At 35.5% G+C, this 22,882-nt stretch overlaps 1 protein-coding gene across 12 annotated transcripts in view; it reads right to left on the bottom strand.

Annotated features, from left to right (window-relative positions):
• RAPGEF2 (Rap guanine nucleotide exchange factor 2) overlaps window positions 1-22,882 on the bottom strand; it is a 261,346-nt gene that overhangs the window by 16,567 nt on the left and 221,897 nt on the right. For all 12 annotated transcript variants that reach the window (XM_034959339.3, XM_034959340.3, XM_034959344.3 and 9 more), the window contains 13 exons: window positions 21,072-21,208; window positions 19,933-20,091; window positions 13,496-13,648; window positions 13,002-13,166; window positions 11,967-12,074; window positions 11,672-11,875; window positions 11,470-11,578; window positions 10,807-11,053; window positions 5,034-5,191; window positions 4,149-4,389; window positions 1,578-1,961; window positions 405-616; window positions 191-314 (listed from right to left, as the gene is read on the bottom strand). In XM_034959339.3, the coding sequence (XP_034815230.1) occupies window positions 191-314; window positions 405-616; window positions 1,578-1,961; window positions 4,149-4,389; window positions 5,034-5,191; window positions 10,807-11,053; window positions 11,470-11,578; window positions 11,672-11,875; window positions 11,967-12,074; window positions 13,002-13,166; window positions 13,496-13,648; window positions 19,933-20,091; window positions 21,072-21,208 (2,401 nt within the window). The remainder of the gene's footprint in view (window positions 1-190; window positions 315-404; window positions 617-1,577; window positions 1,962-4,148; window positions 4,390-5,033; window positions 5,192-10,806; window positions 11,054-11,469; window positions 11,579-11,671; window positions 11,876-11,966; window positions 12,075-13,001; window positions 13,167-13,495; window positions 13,649-19,932; window positions 20,092-21,071; window positions 21,209-22,882) is intronic.

Genomic DNA, 22,882 nt, shown 5'->3' with positions numbered 1-22,882 from the left:
AAAGAACACTTTATACAGAATAAGACATTTATTCCAAATTAGAGCTCACAGGTGATTCTCAGCACATCCTACTATAATTTCTGCCATACTACAAATATAAATACTCAAACTTTTAAAAAATCATTTATTGGGAAGCTCTAAATTTAACCTTCTCTACTCTCACACGTGCCACTGAAGATGACATACTCACCGAGTCCTGAACATGAGGGCAGGGTCCATGTTCACTGAAGCCATTCGGCCAACGTGACGAATTTCTTTTGCAATCATCCTTAGCTTCTCAAAATTGACCAGCCCGTCTACTTTTGAGTCATTTCCTGAAATTGACAGAGGAGAAAAAGGAAATCACATGGCATTTATTCTGTGCTTCTTCAAGCAAAGATGGAAACCCTCTGCCTTATGTTTACCTTCGTGAAGGAAGGTGAGATCCTTTTTGATAACTGGGAATAGAGGGATTATGGGAGGTTGTAGGTTTTGACTATTGAGAACATTACGATATTTTGCCATGTTTCTGGAAGGATCAAACAGGTCTTGGAGATCTTGAAATAGTTTTTCGTATTTATTGGGAAGTTTCTCCCAGGTCGTTCGCAGTCTTGCCACTGGTGCCAGGTTTAGGCCACTGAGAGGAGAAAAAGAAACATGGTATAACAACTAAAGTAAAATAGTGTACAGATTATTTATTGACATATAACATCTCTATGTTTATGCTTTATATGCATAACAATTTACAGAAGGCTGCATAAGAAACTGTTCATGATAATTCTGGGGAATGAGATGGCACAGGGAAGTAGGGTCAGGGTCAAGCCAAGGCGTTTTACTCTTCTCTTCCGTATAGACCTACCTCATCTGTTTACTATCAGTAAAACCACCTGAATATAAGTATTGATGCTTTGTTTCCATACACAGCAGTATGTACACATACCAGTGCTTAGCCCATAGCGGCCATTTGATAAAACCGACTGAGCAAATATCCTCTAGTAATAAAATAAAATAAAATAAAAGCTATGATAGTAATGAGAGTATGACTAAACTCCCAGGCAGAGAAAATGACTAATTTAATAATCACCCTCAACATCAATATAACTAATTGTTGCCATTTTTTTTTCTTCTAACCTCAATCTAAGCTCTTAAAAAAAGGGAAGAAAATTAACATTTCCCGGCCATCTGCTTTGTGCTATTTGATGGAACTCCACACACATTACATCATTAATCTTGTTGATAACTCTTTGGGGTATTGTTATTTCCACAGAAAAATAAACTGATACTGAGAAAAGTTGAAACAAACTTAAAAAAAAAGTGGGGGATATAGATTTTCTGAGCTCCAAATCAGAACTTCAGATGCTACCAAAATGTTTCCTGCTTAATGGCTTCTTCAAATCTCTTCAGGTTGGCACAGCTGTTTTTTTGATATGAGAGATTTTAAATTAAGGATTAAGGTTAGGATTCAGAGAAAAAGAATTGTCTCTTATGAGTCAATTAAAACCTATAGCATTTATACTAATTATATGATGTTCCTGGACTGATACATATTTTAAATCTGTGAACTGAACTGAATCTTAAGAAAAAATGTGCTCTCTTACCTGATGATTGCAAACATTGAGTTAAAATTCTTGCATTCCCTACAGTGCAGTGCTATCTTGATGAAATGCTTAATGATCTTCATCCTCTTCAGCTGGTTTGTTTCTCTGAGAATTTCAGATGCTACCCAAAATGTTTCCTGGTTAATGACTTCTTCAAATCTCTTCAGGTTGGCACAGCTGGTTTTTGATCTGAGTTTAAATAAATCATCTATATATTCAGTAGGTTCAATGTTGCGAAAGAGTTCAAAATTTCGCATAGAGAGCTGTGTTGCAACTTCCACAGTGCTGAGCTGAAGGAGGGAAATTTGACTCTCTCTCAACAACTCCTGAGCATCTTCATCTGAACAAAGAGTTTCTGTTTCCATGTTGTTTTTCAGATAATACCTATGAAAAACAGAAACATATCAGAGTCAAAGCCTAAGGAGCAATCTCATGATATTCCTTGAAAGAATAATGCTACTTTTTATGGAAAGTTTGAGAGAGCACTGATTTGAATTATGGAAGATTTCTTTTTAACCAAGACAGACAGCACAGCTGCTATCTCAGTTACCTGGTCATAGAACTGTCTATCCAGAAGTAGGTGGTAGAAACAAACAAATCACATGGAATTTCACTTGCACTAGTTGCACTTTCTATCCTTTCTTTTCCTGATTTCTGAAGTATTTTACCCTTTTTGTTAAAAATAACAGAAAATAGCCACATTTTTAGTTTAAAAGGGGACTAGGCCCTAAGGCAGGAAGCAGGAAAGATTAGACCCAAGTACGTCATCACTCTTATTTTCCTTATTTTCTTATTTTCTTATCAATAATCTGTGATTATTGATGGGCCCAAATTGTAACAATCCAGGTTGACTTATTTATTCAAATACCTAAGAAACTCTAAGCTACTTCCCTCTATTTGATCCTATGAATAGAACAATCCTCCAACAGGTTAACTTTAAAAAATCTGGATTTTCATAAAAACTCTACAGGTAAGTGGATAGTAGGTATTATACTTATTTGTCAGAATAGGAAACAGGCTCCTAAAAGTTGACTAGTTAATGCCAGTGCCAAAATGGGAACACAGGGCTGGAGCCCCTTTTCCTTTTAGGCAATTTGTTGAAAATAGCATTAAGATGTTTGTTGCACGCACGTGTGTGTGTGTGTGTGTGTGTGGTGTGGTGATGGTGGTGGTATTTTTTGTTTTGTTTTTGTTTTTTAGACACATGCTTTCTCTGTGAAAATTCCATAAATGTATGTGTGTGTGTGTGTGTGTGTGTGTGTGTGTGGTGGTGGTATTTTTTGTTTTGTTTTTGTTTTTTAGACACATGCTTTCTCTGTGAAAATTCCATAAACGACAAAATAGAATGAGCATAGTAGGGGCCCTGCTAAAATTTTTTTTTGTGTGTTTCGCCAAGGCAAACACATATAACAGAAAATATATACTTTGCGCCCTTGACTTTCACAGATTTAACATTCTCCATTTTGATTACTCATGAAGCCCATGACATACCCATCTATAATTTTCTTCAATAATGAATGTGAATCATGAATCTATAGCTCAGTGGAGCTCTGTAAAACTCTATCGTGGTTCCAGATATATCAATGTGCATTGAAATGATAATTGGAAAAAACAGAGCTACTAAAACAAAACTATTTGCTAATGTTTGAAAACAAAAGTGAAGAGGAATAAGAAAGTTATAGTTGATGGCAAGAAAATCAAAGGTTTCAATGAATTATATTCTGGTTTAAATCTGTAACATGAAAAAGTCAAATACAGTGAAACACTCCATAAGTTAAAAATAGAAAAAATATGATTTATGGAACTACTTAATTTTCAGTGTAGCAACCAGCTGTTATGAGAACCAAAGCAACTATTTTCTTTTTCAACTTGCACTTATTGTGACTTGAAGATAAAGTTACATATACCTAACAGTGAAAATATCATTGAAGAGAATGATAAAATCAGACACAACATTTTCTTGCAAGTAACGTGTGATATAAGCACTTCTGCAGCAAAGGACTAAGCTCTGTAGCAAGTAAAGTTTGGTTTCAGCGTTAAGAAGTGTATTTCATAGCATAATGTACAATAACAGGCAGAAGTGGCCAACCACATTGTCACAGATGTCTCCGCCTAAACTAAGGAAGCTCCTAGAAAAGTTGGGTATGCAGGAGCAAATGACACTAGAATATGATTAGAAAATGTGTTTGTGAACGTACATATACAAAGGGAAGACAGCACCAGGGTTTAACCCCGTGACTTTACATCAAGCATACTCTACCCTTCCAAACCAGGACCCTAAGGCAAGCATGAGAAGTTACAGCACGCATTTTGGAAGTCAGTAACAACCTTCAGGTCACAGTGCCCTTGAACAAGTTCCTAAGAGATCCTTGTTAGGGTCAGTAGTCGACTGTGTGCATTTGCTTTCATACAGTAATTCTTGGTGAAAGGAAAAAAAAACAACAACAACTACTTTTTAATTGCAGGGACACTTACTCATTTAAAAAACACTTTGAAAATTGCTCATCTCTTAGACTTTGATGTGGGTTCGAAGAGGGGATAAAGAAATCCAGTAAGGTAGATAATATATACCTTCCACTCAGTTGTATTCTGTCCGCAAGTTTGGAAAGCTGATCTGGAAGTCTTCTTTGTTTGATTACTCCCTCAGGTGTGACAGAGACCTCACATAGTGAATATTGATCCGGGGTGGCAGTAACAGCAAACTCCCTGATAGCCTGAATGACCACTTCCTTTGCTGTAGTGTCCTTACTGATCATGATGTAGCGGCTTTGCTGATCAGCCTTAAAAACCCTTAGCACTTGATCTGGCAAGTCTGGGGGAAAGAAAAATCACACACATAAGTAGAAAGAATTTTAATATATGGCAATGCAATTAAGCAAAGTAATCAGAAAAAAGCTCCTTAAGAAAAAGCAATGCTGAACTTTTACCTCTCCCTTACTCTAGGTCTTCCTCAAAGAATCAATCTACATGCTGTTTTGCTGCAAGAACACACCTTTCCCTAAAGATAACAGATTGAACTACAGACAGCTGCAAGCACATCAGTACACAACAGTAGCACTCAAGACTGTCATGCTGGCATCAAAGAAATAAAATTTAAATCCAGAGTTAATCTTTACCGTATTGAAAAGTCCATTAATTAGACCTAAAATATGCCTCTTACTCTATCTATTTGATATGATTTAGTAATCATGGCATGGGATGTGTTATCTTCATTTTATGAAAGAAGAAACAAGTTCAGACAGATAATTTGCCTATGGCCATATAAAAATACTCTGCTGAATGTAAAGAGAACTGGTTCCAACACCTGATTTCAAAAATCTTGAAGTTTAAGTTTCATCCTTACTCCGCATCTGATATAATCCATGCCAAATGAAGAGAGATACATATAATATGACCATTATGTTAGAAATAAAAAGATAACTATAAGAAAACAAAAGAAGTGTTGGTCATACTCACCAGGAGTAGCACTGAAGTCTAAAATGCGATGATGTGACTGCAATAAATCAGGATTACTGGATGATAAGGTTCCACTGACAGGCAATGCAGTTGGAATGTGCTTTGTCTGCCTTAATCCTACTATGCTGTCATCTTGAGACTGACCAATCCCAATATCACTGAACAAAGAGGAAAATTAGAAAATTATCAACAAGTTAAAAAGTTGTACGTCATCACTACATAATAAACACAGACCAAAAGCCATATTCCATTTTTTTTTTTCGCAGCTCATGTAAAAACACCATTAATAAATTTGGTTGAAAACTGCAAAAGCAACTACTGCTTAAGTGTATCCAACTCATTTTCCTGTTTTTGTTTGTTTGTTTTTAGATATAGCATCTTGCTTTGTTGCTCAAGCTGGGCTTGAAACTCTTGGCCTCAAGTGATCCTCCTGCCGTGGCCTCCCAAAGTGCTAGGATTACAGGCATGAGTCACAGCACCCAGCCTCATTTTGCTGTTTCTTAAGTGTATAGTATGTTTCTCTAAAACCTATGGTTTTTCTTTCTTTCTTTCTTTTTTTTTTTTTTTTTTTTTTGAGATGGAGTCTCACTCTGTCACCCAGGCTGGAGTGCAGTGGTGTGATCTCGGCTCACTGCAAGCTCCACCTCCCAGGTTCATGCCATTCTCCTGCCTCAGCCCCGAGTAGCTGGGACTACAGGCGTCCGCCACCATGCCCGGCTAATTTTTTTGTATTTTGAGTAGAGATGGGGTTTCACCATGTTAGCCAGGATGGTCTCGATCTCCTGACCTCGTGATCCGCCCGTCTTGGCCTCCCAAAGTGCTGGGATTACAGGCGTGAGCCACCGCGCCCGGCCAAACCTATGGTTTTTCTAAGTAGATAAGCCATAAAAAATATTAGTAGTTTCTCAGCACAGAAATATATTTAAAAAAAAATAAGCTCTAGTTTCTGATGGAAATGGATTTAAGAAAAAGCACATTAAAAAGAATACATTTATCTCACTCAACTGATAGTTCTGCATCAGAATGATAAATTATTTTATAATCTGACCTTCAATAGTTGAAGAAATTGGGTAAAATGAAAACAGGAGGAAAAAAATCCAAAGTGTCCTAATTTTATTCTGGATGTTTTAGAGAAAAAATGAGATCACTATGGAGTCAAATGTAAGGAGACTGACACAGACATTATTTCTTGATTATACAGAGCATAAAAAAACAGTGGTGCATGGTGACATTTCCTAGCATCAAAGAAAAGCCAACAGAAATCCAATGACTCACTTTTAATTCTCTGATCAAAATTTCTAGCTACACATTTAAGTATCCAGAGAAATACTGGTTATTATCGACAGTGACAAACTCATTTCCATTTATAAAAAGCCTGTTACTGTGAACTCTTGAAACATGATTTAATAATATGTAAAAACTATTTCTAGATTTGAAGGGTCAACTGTTTCCAAAACAAAAACTCAAAGCAATAAGCAAACACACACAGAAATAACTGGGGTCACAAGAAAATGGTTATAGCTCAGATTAGTTTCTATAAACACCTTGAAATAAGAGAAAAATTATATTAAAGTTGGAATATAAACTAAGGTGTCATAAATAAAATGAAGAAATTTAGCATTTATTAGTCTTTTCACACATTAGGGCTTGATCATAATAACTACTATTTTTAATGACTATGCTAAAAAATAGCAACATTTCTTCCCTTTACTTTTTTTTTGAAAATGGAAATTATAAACGTAAATAAGGGCAAAAACATTTTTTACAGACAAAAATTAAAACTAGAGACAATTTCACATTATACGAAAAAGACACTTGCACACGTTTTGTTTAGAGCAGCACAATTCACAACTGCAAAAACATGGAAGCAACCTAAGTGCACATCGACTAATGAGTGGATAAAGAAAATGCGTTTATAGCTACACCACAGAATATTACTCAGCCATAAAAAGGAACAAAATAATGTCTTTTGCAGCAACTTGGATGGAGCTGTTGGTCATTATTCTAAGTGATATAATGCTGGAAAACCAAAATCCCTATGTTCTCACTTATAAGTGGGAGCTAAGCTATGAGTAGGCAAAGGCATACTGAGTGATACAATGGACTTTGGAGACTCAGAAGGAGAAGGGTGAGGTTGGGGCCAGGGATTAAACAAAGTTACACATTAGGTACAACGTATACTACTTGGGTGATGGGTGCACTAAAATCCCAGAATTCACCACCACTATATAATTCACCCATGTAACAAAAAACCACGTGTACCCCAAAAGCTACTGAAATAAAAATTAAAAAAAAAATAAAGACAATGTCAGTGTGAATTATTTCAAATTCATAGGTCAGTCTGGGACAAAATTAAATTTCTATTTAATCATATAACCGGCATAAAGACTAAAAGTATTAATATTCTGTAAAAGATGAAAACTTTTACGTTAGTGGAATTTTATTTTTCAACCATATAAAGCAGTCTCTGCCAAAAACCTGCTATGTAATACATGACACGAGATCATTACTATGGGCTCAGGACAAAGCATAGCTAGCTGGGCCACTCCGGCACAAAAGGCTACAAATATTAGCATCTTGCAGGCACGCTCGACCTTTTTTTTTTTTTTTTGAGACGAAGTCTCGCTCTGTCACCCAGGCTGTAGTGCGGTGGCACAATCTCGGCTCACTGCAAGCTCCGCCTCCCGCGTTCACGCCATTCTCCTGCCTCAGCTTCTCCGAGTAGCTGGGACTACAGGCGTCCGCCACCATGCCCGGCTAATTTTTTGTATTTTTAGTAGAGACGGGGTTTCACCGTGGTCTCGGATCTCCTGACCTCGTGATCCGCCCGCCTCGGCCTCCCAAAGTGCTGGGATTACAAGCGTGAGCCACCGCGCACTCAACCTTTAAGAACCGTTTCTCCGCAACACTTTAACACCTTACATGATGAACTGCCTTTCTACTCTCAGTTTCCTCATTACTCACCTACATCTCTGTCATCCAGACATGCGGCCACTCTTGGATTGAAACTATTTTATATCCAAGACCTAATTCAGAAATGTCCCTTTCTGGGCACATCCTCTTAGGATTCTACCTCTCCAACACTTTCCTTGTTACTGAAATTGTCTTTCGATCTTCGCTGGTTTTATAGTGTGCTGACTTACTCCTTCTTGTCTCTGGGTTCATTAGTCTTTTTCTACTTACTTGGCAACCAAATCTGAATTCTGGGAGCTCATGCCCCATCTTCTCCTTCCTCTCTATGCACATCACCCGATTGTGCCTACCTTGCCAATTTACCATTATCTAGCATCTTAGCTTCTCTAAGGCTGATAACGTTTGAGGAAAAAACTCAACAGTATACTCTATCTAGACTTCTCTAATTGCTAGTTTAGTAGCTTTGTCAAAAAAAAAATCTTCATACACAAATGATAATTTATAGAAAAATTTAATAGCTAGTATAGTATAAATCAAGTCTGTTACCAATATGATAGATCCTACAGCTTTGTGAAACTTTAATTATTTTTTCTTTTCAATTGCATTACACATATGATTTCAAATAATTTTCATGATAAATCTTTAAATGAGCCATATATTTTCCTAAATACAAATTATTTAAGATGTTTCCTCAGTGTTTTAAAATCAACACATCTAATCATTCTTTTTCTTTTCCCTTGTCTAGCTTTTGAGTATTTCTAAATGCACATAGAACAAAATTAGACATGGTATTCTCATATTGTGTTCCTTTCCAACATCCAGTATTGCTGATGGATTATCTCCCAGTTCTTACATGTCACATTTCTATTTATACTTGCCAGGGTCATATGAACTTTTTTTAAAGGTTCTTATTTAACTCATGGTCAAATATGACTCTAAGATCTTTTTTTGTTATTGTGCTGTTAATAATTCTGCATTTAGGACTGGGTGTGGTGGCTCATGCCTGTAATCCCAGCACTTTGAGAAGCCCAGGTGGGCGGATCATTTGAGGACAGGAGATCGAGACCAGCCTGGCCAAACAGCAAAATCTTGTCTCTACTAAAAATAAAAAAAATTAGCCGAGCATGGTGGTGCACACCTGTAATCCCAGCTACTCAGGAGGCTAAGGAATGAGAATTGCTTGAGCTCAGGAGGTGGAGGTTGCAGTGAGCAGATCACAGCAATTGCACTCCAGCCTGGCTGACAGAGTGAGACTCTGTCTCAAAAAAATAAATTAATTTAAAAAATCTGCATTTAGGTAATTTATTTTTTCATCCATTTAAAAATAAGGTTTTCATCAACGAGGGTTATTTTAAAAATTGATTCTTATTTTCTGTAAATGCCAGGTGCCCTAATCCATTGTCTCTTAGAAACTTACTCAATATAAGTATCCTCTTGAGCCTATAAATACTACTCACTGCTTATCCTTAGGACTCTGCTATAGAAGACTTCTTCAGCTGATACAAAACCACCAATCATTACTCTATAGTTTAATTGGGACAACTCAACCAATCAATAGTATATTTTAAATCACATTTCTCTAATCTGTGGATGAAAATTTTATCTGAAATGGAGTTTTCTTAAAAAAGATCTGAAACGGAATTTTTTTAAAAAAGAAAAAGAAGTGTTTGATATAGTCCTGCATATCTACTGCATGTCTTTAGACCCATTAAATTATCAAAGCAAGAAATTATATGTTTTAAAGTTATTATCTAACATTGTAGTTTGGGGACTATATAACTAAATGTGGCACACTGAGAAATGGCTGACAGTAATCAAGTTTTATAAAACATTCCTAGACTCAAGAAGGAACTAAAATGAAGAAGTAAGCAAGCAAAGAAGCAAGCTTAAAAAGCATCAGAAATACCTGCAGTTTTGTCTAGCCTGGCTGAGCTCCTGGCATAAATAAATAACCAAGAAGAAATTCAAGAATACACCTGACATTCTGACTACTAAGTTGACTGGGAAAAATGAAAGGAGTTCTGTGCTTGGCTGTTGATGCCTTGACAGTAATTAAATAACTGAAAATAGAAGAGAGAGGGGAAAACAGAAAATGATAGGGATGAATAATGGCAACTGGATAAAGCAATGATTTGACTGGTAAAGAGCACACGCTGTTGGTAAAGAAGATACCTAGAAACAAAATACAGTAGAAAAAGCAACTCTAAATCATGATGGAGGAGACAGGAGGCAAACACACGCTTTTAAAAAATCCAAACCTGCAGCTGGGCGCAGTGGCTCACACCTGCAATCCCAGCACTTTGGGAGGCCGAGGCGGGTGGATCACAAGGTCAGGAGTTCAAGACCAGCCTGGCCAAGATGGTGAAACCCTGTCTCTACTAAAAATACAAAAATTAGCCGGGCACAGTGGCAGGCACCTGTAATCCCAGCTACTCGGGAGACTGAAGCAGGAGAATCACTTGAACCTGGGCGGCAGAGGTTGCAGCGAGCCGAGATCGCGCCACTGCACTCCAGCCTGGGCAATAAGAGTGAGACTCTTTCTCAAAATAAATAAATAAATAAATAAATAAATAAATAAATAAATAAATAAAAATTAAAAAATAAACTAAAAAGTCCAAACCCCCAAAAAATAGTTCAAATGAGGAAATGCTAAACTATCTTTAAAGAAGATTGGGAGTAGCCAAATAAGTGGCAAAAATGAGATTAAAACAAATTTGATTGTTTAATACTGCTTCCAAAATAGCTCAGTCATAAAAACCTAGAAGTTTTCAGACTCATGCAAACATTAATTACATCACTATCTTTGCATATCATTTTAACAAAATAAAATAATGCACAGAAGACGTATGCAGATGCTTACTTGTATGGTTTCTGTGGCAAGATACTGATCCGAGTCTTGTCGAGTATCTTTTTCAGCTTGTTCCTTCCTCCCACAGTGTTGGCTTTACTTTTTTTGTTCACTTTTTCAAGTCCTATCACCTGTTCTACATCTACAGCAAGATCTGGAATGGAGTAGCGACTGGCCTTTTTAATGTCACCAATTTTAGGAAGGTGGGGGGCACCATTTCTTTTCTCTTCTGACAATCTTGTTAGAAGTTCTTTAAATACTAAAATAAATGAAAACAGAAACACCACGTAATGGCAATTATAAGATATCTGAACAATTCTAAGGCAATTGTGGAACTTGGAAATATATGAGAAGTACAGACTTCAGTTATCAAAACTGCAGACCTGCAGAAAAACAATATCACACAGTAAACGAATCACACCAAATCTGCTTGGTATGTTGCTCTATCAAAATAAGTTTAAAAACAGTAGTATACTCTTTACGGTTATTTTAGTATTTATCAATAAAAGATTTCAGTTATCAATAAAGACAGATTAAAAATATTTTTTATGGTCAAGTCAGTAGTTTTTATTTAGATCTAATCTATGCTTTTACCATATATGCTTTCTTATGATGTTTGAAATACTAAAAAACAAGGCCAAAAGGAGAAAAATGAAAAGTATGCAAAATACTTACCAAATAAATTGGTTTTCACAGTGATAGATAAATGTGTGTTATTTCTAAGAATTTCCATGGCTTTTGACAGCTGAATGTTTTCAAAGTTTTGGCCATTTACTTCTAATATCTAAAAATGAAATTATAAAATGTATCAAAATTGACTGAAAAAAAAAAACCAGACACCAAAATTCACCCTTAAATGAGTTTAGAAATGGCATACCTGATCCCCCCGTTTCAAGCCTGCTTCAGTTGCTTTGCTACCTGAATCTACACTGTCAACAAAGATTCCAAATCCCTTCTCAGAGCCTCCAAGTAAGATAAAAGGCAAAGGAGCTTCTCGGGATGGTTTTGTTAACGTCATCAATCTTCTTTTTGCTTTAGCAGCACACGCGATATTCAACAGCCTTAGGTGTCCACCCATTTTCTTTAAGAGTTCAGAAACAGTAGCGTCAACTCAAAAACAGGCTGAATAAAATGAACTTTAAGCTGATCTTTAAAAAAAACACAAATATTACCTCTCTTTCCAGATTGTTTTCAAATTCTTCTAAAAATCGAGTCATTGCAGGATCTCCTTCAAAGTCATTGAAGTGATTATTTACCCACAATAATACTACCCGTGTAACCTGAAAAGTCAATTATTTTCAATAAGTTTCCTTTTTAGTGCCAAAAATGTGATTAAAATCATTCCAGAAAAGATATCCAACTTTCAAACAATTTACCTAATAATAATAAACAGGAAAATAAATTAACAATAATAAAATCTTAAATGAGGATGACCTTCTGAAAATGAGTATTTTTACTTTGAATATAGACTTCATGTTGCTTTGCCAGGAAAGGTTCTGAGTCTGTGAAGGTATTTAACTTAAAACTTGTCTAACTTTCAAAATGCATTTGAAACAGATCAAAATAAAAGCAAAGGTGTAATAAAACAAAAATCAGCTAATACAAAAGACAGAAACTAGAAAGTCAAGGTAGAAGAACAGACTGGACAAAGAGAATCAATGCTATTAAGCCTAGAAAGCTCTGTAAGGGTGCAGAATATAAAAGGAAGGAGATAAGACAATGTAGTTTATCATCCAATCTGGCCTTAGAGCTCTCAAGAGCTCTAGATGGTCTCCTTAGAATTATAATCCTGGGGCCTACAGAGAGTGATGACTGTCATGAAATGCTGCTCTGGTGCCAATTTAAAAACTGTAACTTTTATCTGGTGTACACTTACTACCAAACTAGAAAATGTAGATTCCTATGGAATCCAGATGCTTATGTTTTAACACACTCCCAACAGAACTTAAAAAAATGTTTAAACATTTGGTGGCCAATTTATTGGCCTTTGTGTTTAAAGAAGGCTGAACTAATATTTTGTTCATATTTCTAAGGCTGAACTAATATTTTGTATCACCTTTTTGTTTTTTGTTTTTTTTTGCTTAAGAATTACATTCTCCTATTTCATTACATTAATCTGGACATAATTGCTGTGACAAATATACACATTAAAGTATCTTTAGGTTCACATTTCATATTTAAGAGCCAAAATAGAATATATTTCCAACCTTATCCCTGAGGCTCGGGTCATTAAACCACTCCAATAACTTTTTGCCCACTTCCATTGGGCTAGAAAGAAAAGTCCTGTAGGTCAACAGAAAGTCTTCTATGAATGTTGGATCTACTACTGAATGCTCTTCCACCAAATGCATTGTTAACCTTTCTGAGGTTCCCTGTAACAACGGAAAGGTTTAATTACTATATATATATATACACACACACACACACACACACATACACACACACACACACACACACACACACACACGACATTTATTATGGTACTGGGATTTTAAACATTGAACATAAAATGAATTGGATAGTAACACAGTTAACAATTAATGAAACTGCTATTCACCAGGAGATCATACATAAAGATTTTTCACAACTGATAACCTTTAAGAGATAGGCCTAAAAATGAAAAAAAATCCTAAACTGCCACAACCAATACTACCAAAAAAAATTCCTTTCCTTGGGAAAGAGGAGTGGTCCTGTGTCCTACCTTGATGACAATGTGTCCCTTTCTTGTTCCAGTTCGATCAAGTTCTCGGTGTTCTTTCACCATAACAATCTCTCCTTCCTCTTCAACTTTTTGCATGTTCTTTTCTACTTGGTTGAGAATACGGCAGTAATCTTGCTGGGCTATGCAGACAAACTGGAATAAAACATAAGTCACATGTTAATGATAAAGTGCTTGCAAAAGACCTAGCAGTACTAATAATTCAGTGTTTTAATTATTTAAAACTGACATTTTTCCCTGTCTTTCCCATACTTTCTAAATTAATGCTGTAATGAACCTTAATCAGACTTCTCTACTTTTAATGTATTTCTTCCTTGGTCAAGAAAAGTTTCATTTTTAGAATACTTATATGTACTTTACATTCAAAATCCTAACAATTTTAAAAATCAAAAGACAAAATTAGAAGATAGCTTTTTCATGCTTCTTTCACAATTAAAAAACACTGCAGTGGGGGGAATGGAATTGTAGGAGAATAGATGTAAAAACTTAATTATCATTTAGTGAATTAAAAGAATTTGAAAAAGCAACAATTTTTGAATAAGAATGATTTTAATGAAAGATACAGACACTCAAAGATACCTATGGAGTAGATATATTAATTTGCTAATTATATTGATGAAACACCATTTTAGAAAGCTTGTTCAAAGAAGGTCAAAACACAAACCACATATGTGTCATAGCTCAAAACATTATCCTTATAACTGGTATTAAGGGTAATCCTTGCTCTTAAAGAAAAAGCTAAAAATCTGCATATGAAGTCATTACTCTCCCTGACCCCAAATATAAAAAATTTCAGAGCTTAGGGCAAACCACTTAAGAAATTACATTTCTTAGAAGTTTTAAAGAAAGTTAAGAATGAATGATAGAAATCACTTATTATAGAAATTAACTAGAGGTCAGTGAGGAGACAAGAGATCATTTGGAAATGGAAAGAAGCATGGTATTTCTTTTCCTCCTTTAATGTGAAGAAGATGAAAAAGGAGGTGGTTAAATTATATTGTAAATAAGATAAAATATGATGCAACCACCTGAAATCATGATTTCATAGGGCATTTAGAGCTCTGATAATACATTATTCTTTTTATATTGCTCATATTAATTTTTTTAAAAAGATACTATACTAAATATTACGATAATCATAATGACAACATCATTATCACCACCATCACCATCACCATCACACTGTGGCAGCCTTATGGAACTTTTTCAATTCATCCTCCTAATCAAACCATGAGGAAGGTGCTATTATCCCCATTGTACAGATGAGTAAACAGCCCAATGTCTCATAACTACATGCTGGCCATTTTAAAATAAATTATACATGCACATCAAAATCTTGGAGGGAAATAAACTGTTAATATTATTTCTGAGCAATGCAAATTATGAGCGACTTTCATTTTAGTATCTTTCTATATTTTTCATGCTTTCTGCATAATCAATAGATTTTAAGTAGAAGCAGCAGTTCATAAGAGGAACAGCATATTGCAGTATCATGTTTCTCCCAGAGTTGGCTAATCTCACTAGTTTTTCTATTAAGCATTTTGAAGCAAAAAGTTAAAAATCAAAAGATATAGGCTTTTTTTGTACTAGTAATTATGCATACTTTAATTATATTAAAAATACCTTTAGAGCTCTAATATTACATTTTTTAAAATATTGCTTATAGTATCACATTAATTTTATAAATAAACTGTTAACATTATTTCTGAGCAATTTCCTTAACAGTGACCACAGGCGTGTAATGTTTCAAAACACATGATCCTTAGTTTCTTATCTAAAAAATATTTTATTTCTGTGTACACAGCAGCAAAATTATTCCCAAATACATATAAGAGATTTAGAATGGTTTTATTTCCAAATAATTCTAGGTATTCTTTCTTGTGCTCAGTTTTAGAGAACATAAATACTCATTTTCTCATTTATCTTCTAAAAAAGAAATACATCCCTGAATTCAACTGAATAAGTAGATATAAGGGAAAAATGCTTTATGAAGAGAAATGTACTAAAATTAATCTTGACTATAGACTTTTTTAAATTAGAATACATTTGATTTGAAATTCTTAGTGTCTAGACAGACATTTTGGCATTTATTCTATGGCAAGCTGGAACACCATCCAAAAAGGAAAAAAAAAATCCCAAACTGAATTTCTAATATGGTCATATAGAACTGGTACCTTAAAAGAAATACATTTTACTTGAAAATATTTATCTTTTTTAAATAAGCAACTTATTTTTGCTATAACAAATTTATAGGTCTAATATGAAATCCACAGGTAACATTTAATTTTAACTAATATGATGAAGTCAGTTGAAAATCTTTGAGTTTTTTTTTTTTTTTTTTGAGAGAATCTCACTCTATCGCCCAGGCTGGAGGGCAGTGGCGCGATCTCGGCTCCTGGGTTCAAGTGATTCTCCTGCCTCAGCCTCTCAAGTAGCTGGGATTGTACAGGTGCGCACCACCATGCCCAGGTAATTTTTTTGTATTTTTAGTACAGACGGGATTTCACCAGGCTGGTCTCGAACTCCTGACCTCATGATCCGCCTGCCTCGGCCTCCCAAGTGCTGGGATTACAGGCATGAGCCACCGTACCTGTTCAGAAAATCTCTGAATTGCTTTACTGAGGTTTTAAGTTTCTGTAAATCTCATGGGTTTCAAATTGCTGTAAGCCCATGAAAGTACTATATGATCTCAGTACCCTAGTATGAAATAAAAATTCAAGTAAGAATTCACTTATAAAAGTCAATGACAGTTTATATCATAGGATTATTTTCCTTTGGGCATGACATTATAATTTGTATTTAAGTAAAACATTACAGATGATGAATGAAATAAAACTAAACTTCAATCCACATATAGTGTAATCAATTTTCAATTTATCCACAGCAAACTGTATTCTCATCCAAAACTGTTTCTTACATTCTAAATGCTATTAGAGCCTATGATTCCAGGAAGAAGTGAGTCTAACATAGATTTGCTTTAACAGGTGAGATCTATTTAAACTGGCACTTTGCAGTCTGTGAGGGAAATTCATACCTAATTGTGCACATAGGTATCCAAGTGTTCATTCCCCACTTGAAGGGTGGAGGGCAGGGCTAAGCAATGCCTGGGTGTCACTGGCAGGCCTAAGACACAGGCAGTGGAGAAGAAAACAAGGGAAAAGAATAAAGGGAGTAAGAGGGTAAAAGAGGAAATAAAGAAAGGGCAACAGGAGAAGGGAAAAAGAAAAGAAAGAGGTACATGTGGGTAATGGAAAACCATTACCAATTGCCTGGTACCATAGGGTGTGTATATCAAGCTCTGAACTTTGTCCTTTCACACCAGACAGGGAGTAAGAATAGACACTGAAGTGGGAGAACTGGAAGAGAATATAAAGAAGGGACCCAGAGCAAAACAAGAGCTTGACCATATCATGGGATCCAAACAAATAAATCTTAAATTTAATCCATTCATCATTGTGTTCTTAGGCTTAACATGAGCTCAACCATCTTACTACAGAAACCAATATTCATTTTGGAACTCCCTGAAATATAAGATAATGATGGCAAAGCCTATGCAAAGTTGTTTTTTCTTGGTAAAGATAGCATCATTTTTGTTCATTTCACTCAATAACTTGCTTCCCTAAAATATGGTCAGTAAAATGATAGAAACTCATGGAGGCTATTTTATGCATGAATAAAAATATGGTTCTCACTGTTTCCTTTACTTCTCCCAACAAGGAGATGAGCTAACATTTGTATTTTCTGACAGATATACGACATTTTAACAGAAATACCTTAAAATGGTATCCCAAGCAAGTACTTACATTAAAATGCCAAAATTCATTCTCCATCCCTGTTTAAGGAATTCCTTAGGGATAAAATGCTAGGCCTAAATACAGGTGCACGCCTGTAGTCCCAGCTGCTCGGGAGGCTGAGGCAGGAGAATCCTAAGCAGATGAGTCAATGAAAGTACAAGAACGAAATCCCTGATTTAACATATTCCTTTTACAGTGGTGTGGAGTGTAGCAGAAAGGAAGATAGGGACTTTCTTTAGCAGGTACCTCACCCTTGACCCTCTTCATAATTAACTTCACACTAGGAGCTATATAGGAGTCTATATATCTTAATCAGAGTTTTCTTTTGAATTGGACTCTTCCCTGTTGACTATCTGGGTTTCCCACTAATCCCTCACTTTGTAAATAAATTAGATTATCTTCCCTAACATAACCCCTACTTCCTCTTCCTTTTCCAGAACTCCCAGATAAATAATGTTACCTGGTGCATTTGACATGACTTAAGCACTCTGTAATATTCAGTCACATAACATTTCAATCAATTATCCTGAAACAATTCTATGCCGCATGTCATTTCAGTCTCATACTTACAAAATTTCTAACAAAAGGGTTTGGCTAATTAAGGGGTATTAATGCAATGGCTGAATTCTCAAAAAAAACAAACAAACAAACTTTTACTTGCTCGTCAAGGACACACACTCTAACTCAAACACTATTGTAATTCCACTATGTAGAAGGGTTCAGGGAAGAACTGAGAAAACAGGAGACAGGAAAAGGCTTTAACAATTTGCTAGCTTGTTTTGACTCAGTTTAGTGTTTTTTTAAGAGTACAATTACAGAGCTGAAACAGCATATATAATTCCCTTTAAATGCCCATTCCCGCTAAATAAAGACTTCAATATTTACCATTTGTTTTCCTCTATTATACCACATAACTGAGAATTAACCATTTTGTTTTCCTCTCTTATACCATTTTGTTTTCCTCTATTATATAAAATAATTGGGAAGTAAATATATTTAGAATGCGTTTCTGGCATTACATATTTAAAACACTGAAGTCATAGCCTTATTTTTTTTTTCCTCTATGGTGCTCATGGACGGAATTAGCTGGTGGAATTATTTAGATTCTATAGATAAGGTAATTTTATATATAGGCATGGTCATTTTTCTTTTTAGTAAGTAAAGTGCTTAAAACAAATATTTAAATGAGTGATACCATTTTACATTGACCGGACACTGTAAAAATTCAATTATGTTACTTTAAAATAAACTATATTCAGATGTTTTTCAAATTGCAGACTAATAAATACAAATGACAATTAGTTTAAGTCACATCATTTGCTTGTTTACATTTAATTTTGTTTCAGAGACAAATTCTTTTAGAAGACGTCATAAATTATAACACCTAATAATATCAAAAGTATCTTAAATGTATTTCTCTGTAATATAGTGGTTGCCAGTTAAATCAATCTAGTTTCACATTTGGCCTTAGTATTTTCTCTAGTCAATTATTAGATGCTTTTAAACATGAATATCAATAAAATATCAATACTGATACTATTCTCTTTTGATATCAAGTATTTTCTTTTTATTAGCTATTATTTAACTAGCAAGTCATTCTACTGATTCACACTATGATTAATTTCCATGACTCTTCTAAAATCAATTTCTTACATGTATTTAAATAAAAACACTGCATAACTATTTCATATCACTTTTATTAATGTATTTACTTCATAATGTGCATTTTACTTCCATATTTTGATGAGATTATTAATTACTGATGGCAATTTAAAAATACCATCCTTACATAACACTTTTTTTTTAGTCGAACACATAGTTATGTGCAGTTCAAGTAAAATGGAAATTAATTTTTACTTTTCTGGGGTGTTATAAGACTAAAAGTAATAGTTCCACATTAAAATCCTATTGGTGCAAGGCATGGTGGCTCATGCCTGTAATCCCAGCACTTTGGGAGGCTGAGGTAGGGGGATCACTTGAGGTCAGGAGTTTGAGACCAGCCTGGCCAACATGGCAAGACCCCGTCTCTACTAAAAATACAAAAAGGCCAGGTGCAGTGGCTCACACCTGTAATCCCAGCACTTTGGGAGGCTGAGGCAGGTGGATCACGAGGTCAGGAGTTCGAGACCAGTGTGGCCAATATGGTGAAACCCCATCTCTACTACAAATACAAAAATTAGGCGGGCATGGTGGTGCACGCCTGTAGTCCCAGCTGCTCGGGAGGCTGAGGCAGGAGAATCGCTTGAACCCAGGAGGTGGAGGTTGCAGTTAGCTGAGATCGTGCCACTGCACTCCAGCCTGGGAGACAGAGACTCTGTCTCAAAAAAAAAAAAAGCCCCCCCCAAAAAACCCGAAAATTAGGTGGGGGTGGTGGCGAGTGCCTGTAATCCCAGCTACTTGGGAGGCTGAGGCAGGGGAATCACTAGAACTCAGGAGGCAGATGTTGCAGTGAGCCGAGATTGTGCCGCTGCACTCCAGCCTGGGTGACAGAACAATACTCTGTCTCAAAAAAAAAAAAAAAATTATTTGTAAGATATTTATATAGGGAGAAAAATCTCATCACAATGGCATATAAGTGTTCTTTATTAAGAATAAAATATATTTTTTTAATGATATATTTTATACCTGGCAGTCATCCACCTTTGTTCTCATCACTCCTTTCATGTATTCTTTGTCCATGGTAGGAGAGACACCAAAACTATTTCCCATGCACAGTATTTCTGCTTTTCCATCTGGATAAGTCACTTCCACAGATCCATTGAGAATCACTGACCAGGAGTCCAGCTAATCCAAAAAAATAAAGACAAAGCAGAAAGTAACATCATGATCATACAGTTGTAAGTGCTAGTATGGTCCCTAAAAATGAATTAGCAGATCTTCCATTTTGGAGATAAAACAAGTAACTCAAGTTTACTGTTTAACAAGTTCACAGAATAAGGAATAAAACACAGCCACATATCTACATATTTCCATATGCCTAGCACAGAATGTATATCATAATGCCCTTTTAATTTAACTTTGGATATTCTTCTCTAAAATGACACAAGGAAAAAAATTTCTCTGTCCCCCCAAAGCTCATGTAGACAAAATGATCATCATTGCCTCAATGAGAATATCATTTTGTCTGACAAAATGCATTAAATTTATGAATATTTAAGATGCAAAACCTGAAAAGTTAATATATCAAAAACTTTCTATTTGCATATGAAATTCTGTAAATAATGGGAAATATAATGGATTTGGAATATAGTGACTCATATGGTTTGGCTCTGTGTCCCCACCCAAATCTCATCTTGAGTTATACTCCCATAATTCCCATGTGTTGTGGGAAGGACCCGGTGGCAGATAATTTGAATCATGAGGATGGATTCCCCTATACTGTTCTCTTGGTAGTGAGTAAGTCTCACAAGATCTGATGGTTTTATCAGGGGTCTCTGCTTTTGTATCTTCCTCATTTTTCCTCTTGCCGCTGCCATGTAAGAAGTGCCTTTCATCTCCTGCCATGTTGCTGAGGCCTCCCCAGCCACGTGGAACTGTAAGTCCAATTAAACCTCTTTTTCTTCCCAGTCTCAGGTATTTCTTTATCAGCAGTCTGAAAATGGACTAATACAGTGACATAACAGGTGTACCATAATTCTTGAATTATTCAAACTTACTGTTGTTGGGTATTAAAAAGGAAAAAGTAAGAATTGGGTTTTGTTCAATTGCTGTATTGAGATATCTTTAAGAAGAAACTTTTTTAAGTGGTAGGAATAGTTACTCACCTCTTCACCATCATTTAACACTATGGTCCCTGCTCTTTCCACCACTGCGAACACCATCACAGCACAGAGTTCTCGCCTCACTGACATTGTCATATTGGCAAAAGCAGGCAACTGGTGCATAAATTCCAAGAGTTGTTCTGAAAAGCAAAAGACATACTTTGTAAAAACTACAACTTTTATTAAAAACAAGTGTTCAAAAAGAATGTTTTAGGGTCCTTTCTTTTTAAATGCCCTACAATTTTGCTTATTGAAAAATACATCTCAAGTATCTTTAGCACCAGCTGAATTTCTTGCAGGTACACAAAGAATTCTGTCACTGTAGAAATGATGACTCTTACTTGTTGAATTAGAGGCAACAGTTTATATTGTAACTCCAGTTCTAATACCACTAAAGACATTACTAAACTTCAAATGGGAAATTTCTATTGTAAATGAGATATAAGGCTTATTATTATGAGAGTGAAAATGAAAGGTAGCTCTGAGAATTCTCCAACAAGTCAGTTGGTTCATTCCTGTGCCTTTTGGGCAGGTGAATGCCTAAAATAGTCAGCAGAAATAACTATATTTAATTCAAACATTCTAAGGAATATTTTCCATGGATCAAATCCATAAAAAAGATCAATTAAAAAATTAATGACATGATAAATGAAAATGAAAACTGATACACCATTTTTTAGCCCACAAGTTGGCAAAAAAGGAAGTTTGATCGCTCTTCCTTCCTATGGGAATGCTGTGGAGAAATAGCTTACACCTTGGTAGGGTTCTAGCTGTTGATGTCACAGTCTCTTCAAGTACTGGGTTTTCTATTTTTAAAAGTCCTGTGTTTTCTTATCATTCAGTAGCTTTACTAATTACACACTAAGTTCTTTCCTTACTCCTCACCATGGCTCTGTGAAGTGCGTTTTCTTTTTCATTTCATAGGGAGGAAACCAAGGCTCAGCATCAGCATCATATAATTAAGAGATGGCAAGACCAGGCGCAGTGGCTCGTGCCTGTAATCCTAACATTTTGGAAGGCCGAAGCAGGAGGATTGCTTGAGGCCAGGAGTTTAAGATCAGCCTGAGCAATGTGGCAAGACCCTATCTCTACAAAATATTTAAAAAATTAGCCATCTGTGGTGGTGTGCACCTATAGTCCTAGCTACTCAGGAGGCTGAGGTGGGAGGATTGCTTGAGCCCAAGAGTCTGAGGTTGTAATGAATTGTGATTGTGACAATGTACTCCATAATGGGTGAAAGAGTGAGATTCTGTCTCTTAAAAAAAAAAAAAAAAGTGGCAGTGACATGATTCAAGACCATCTGCTTCCAAAGATCATGCTGGACTTTAAAGGGAGTGGTAAAGAGCACAGGGTGTATGTACATCAGATGTTTAAATGCTTACTAGTTGTATTACTTTGGGCAAGGTGATTAACTTCCCTAAGTCATAGTTTTCTCACTTAAAAAGAAAAATACAATATCTGCCTTACTGGATAGCTGTGAGAATAAAATGCAATAAAGATGATAAAAGTCCATGGCACAGAGTAAATACTCAATAAATGAGAACTGCTATTATTGTCATTATTATAATAGTCATGACATCATTCAAACTTTTGGCTAAATAAAAATCATACTAGATGTTTCTTGTACATAATCAAACATTCCCTATGTACATTCCTTTTATCTGTTAAGATTTAGTGACAAATTTTATGTTCTTGGATACAGTTTATTAACTGCTAAAACAAAGCACAACAGAAAAATATATTCTGTGAATATATTTTCCCCGATACAACATTTCTGGAAGGACAGACGGAGTGGTTTTCTCTGGCCCAGTTGG

Source organism: Pan paniscus, chromosome 3 (assembly GCF_029289425.2).
Source record: "Pan paniscus chromosome 3, NHGRI_mPanPan1-v2.0_pri, whole genome shotgun sequence".
NCBI lineage: Eukaryota > Metazoa > Chordata > Mammalia > Primates > Hominidae > Pan > Pan paniscus.
The sequence above is the reverse complement of the archived record's forward strand: the minus strand, read 5'-3'. Positions and strand labels throughout refer to the sequence as shown.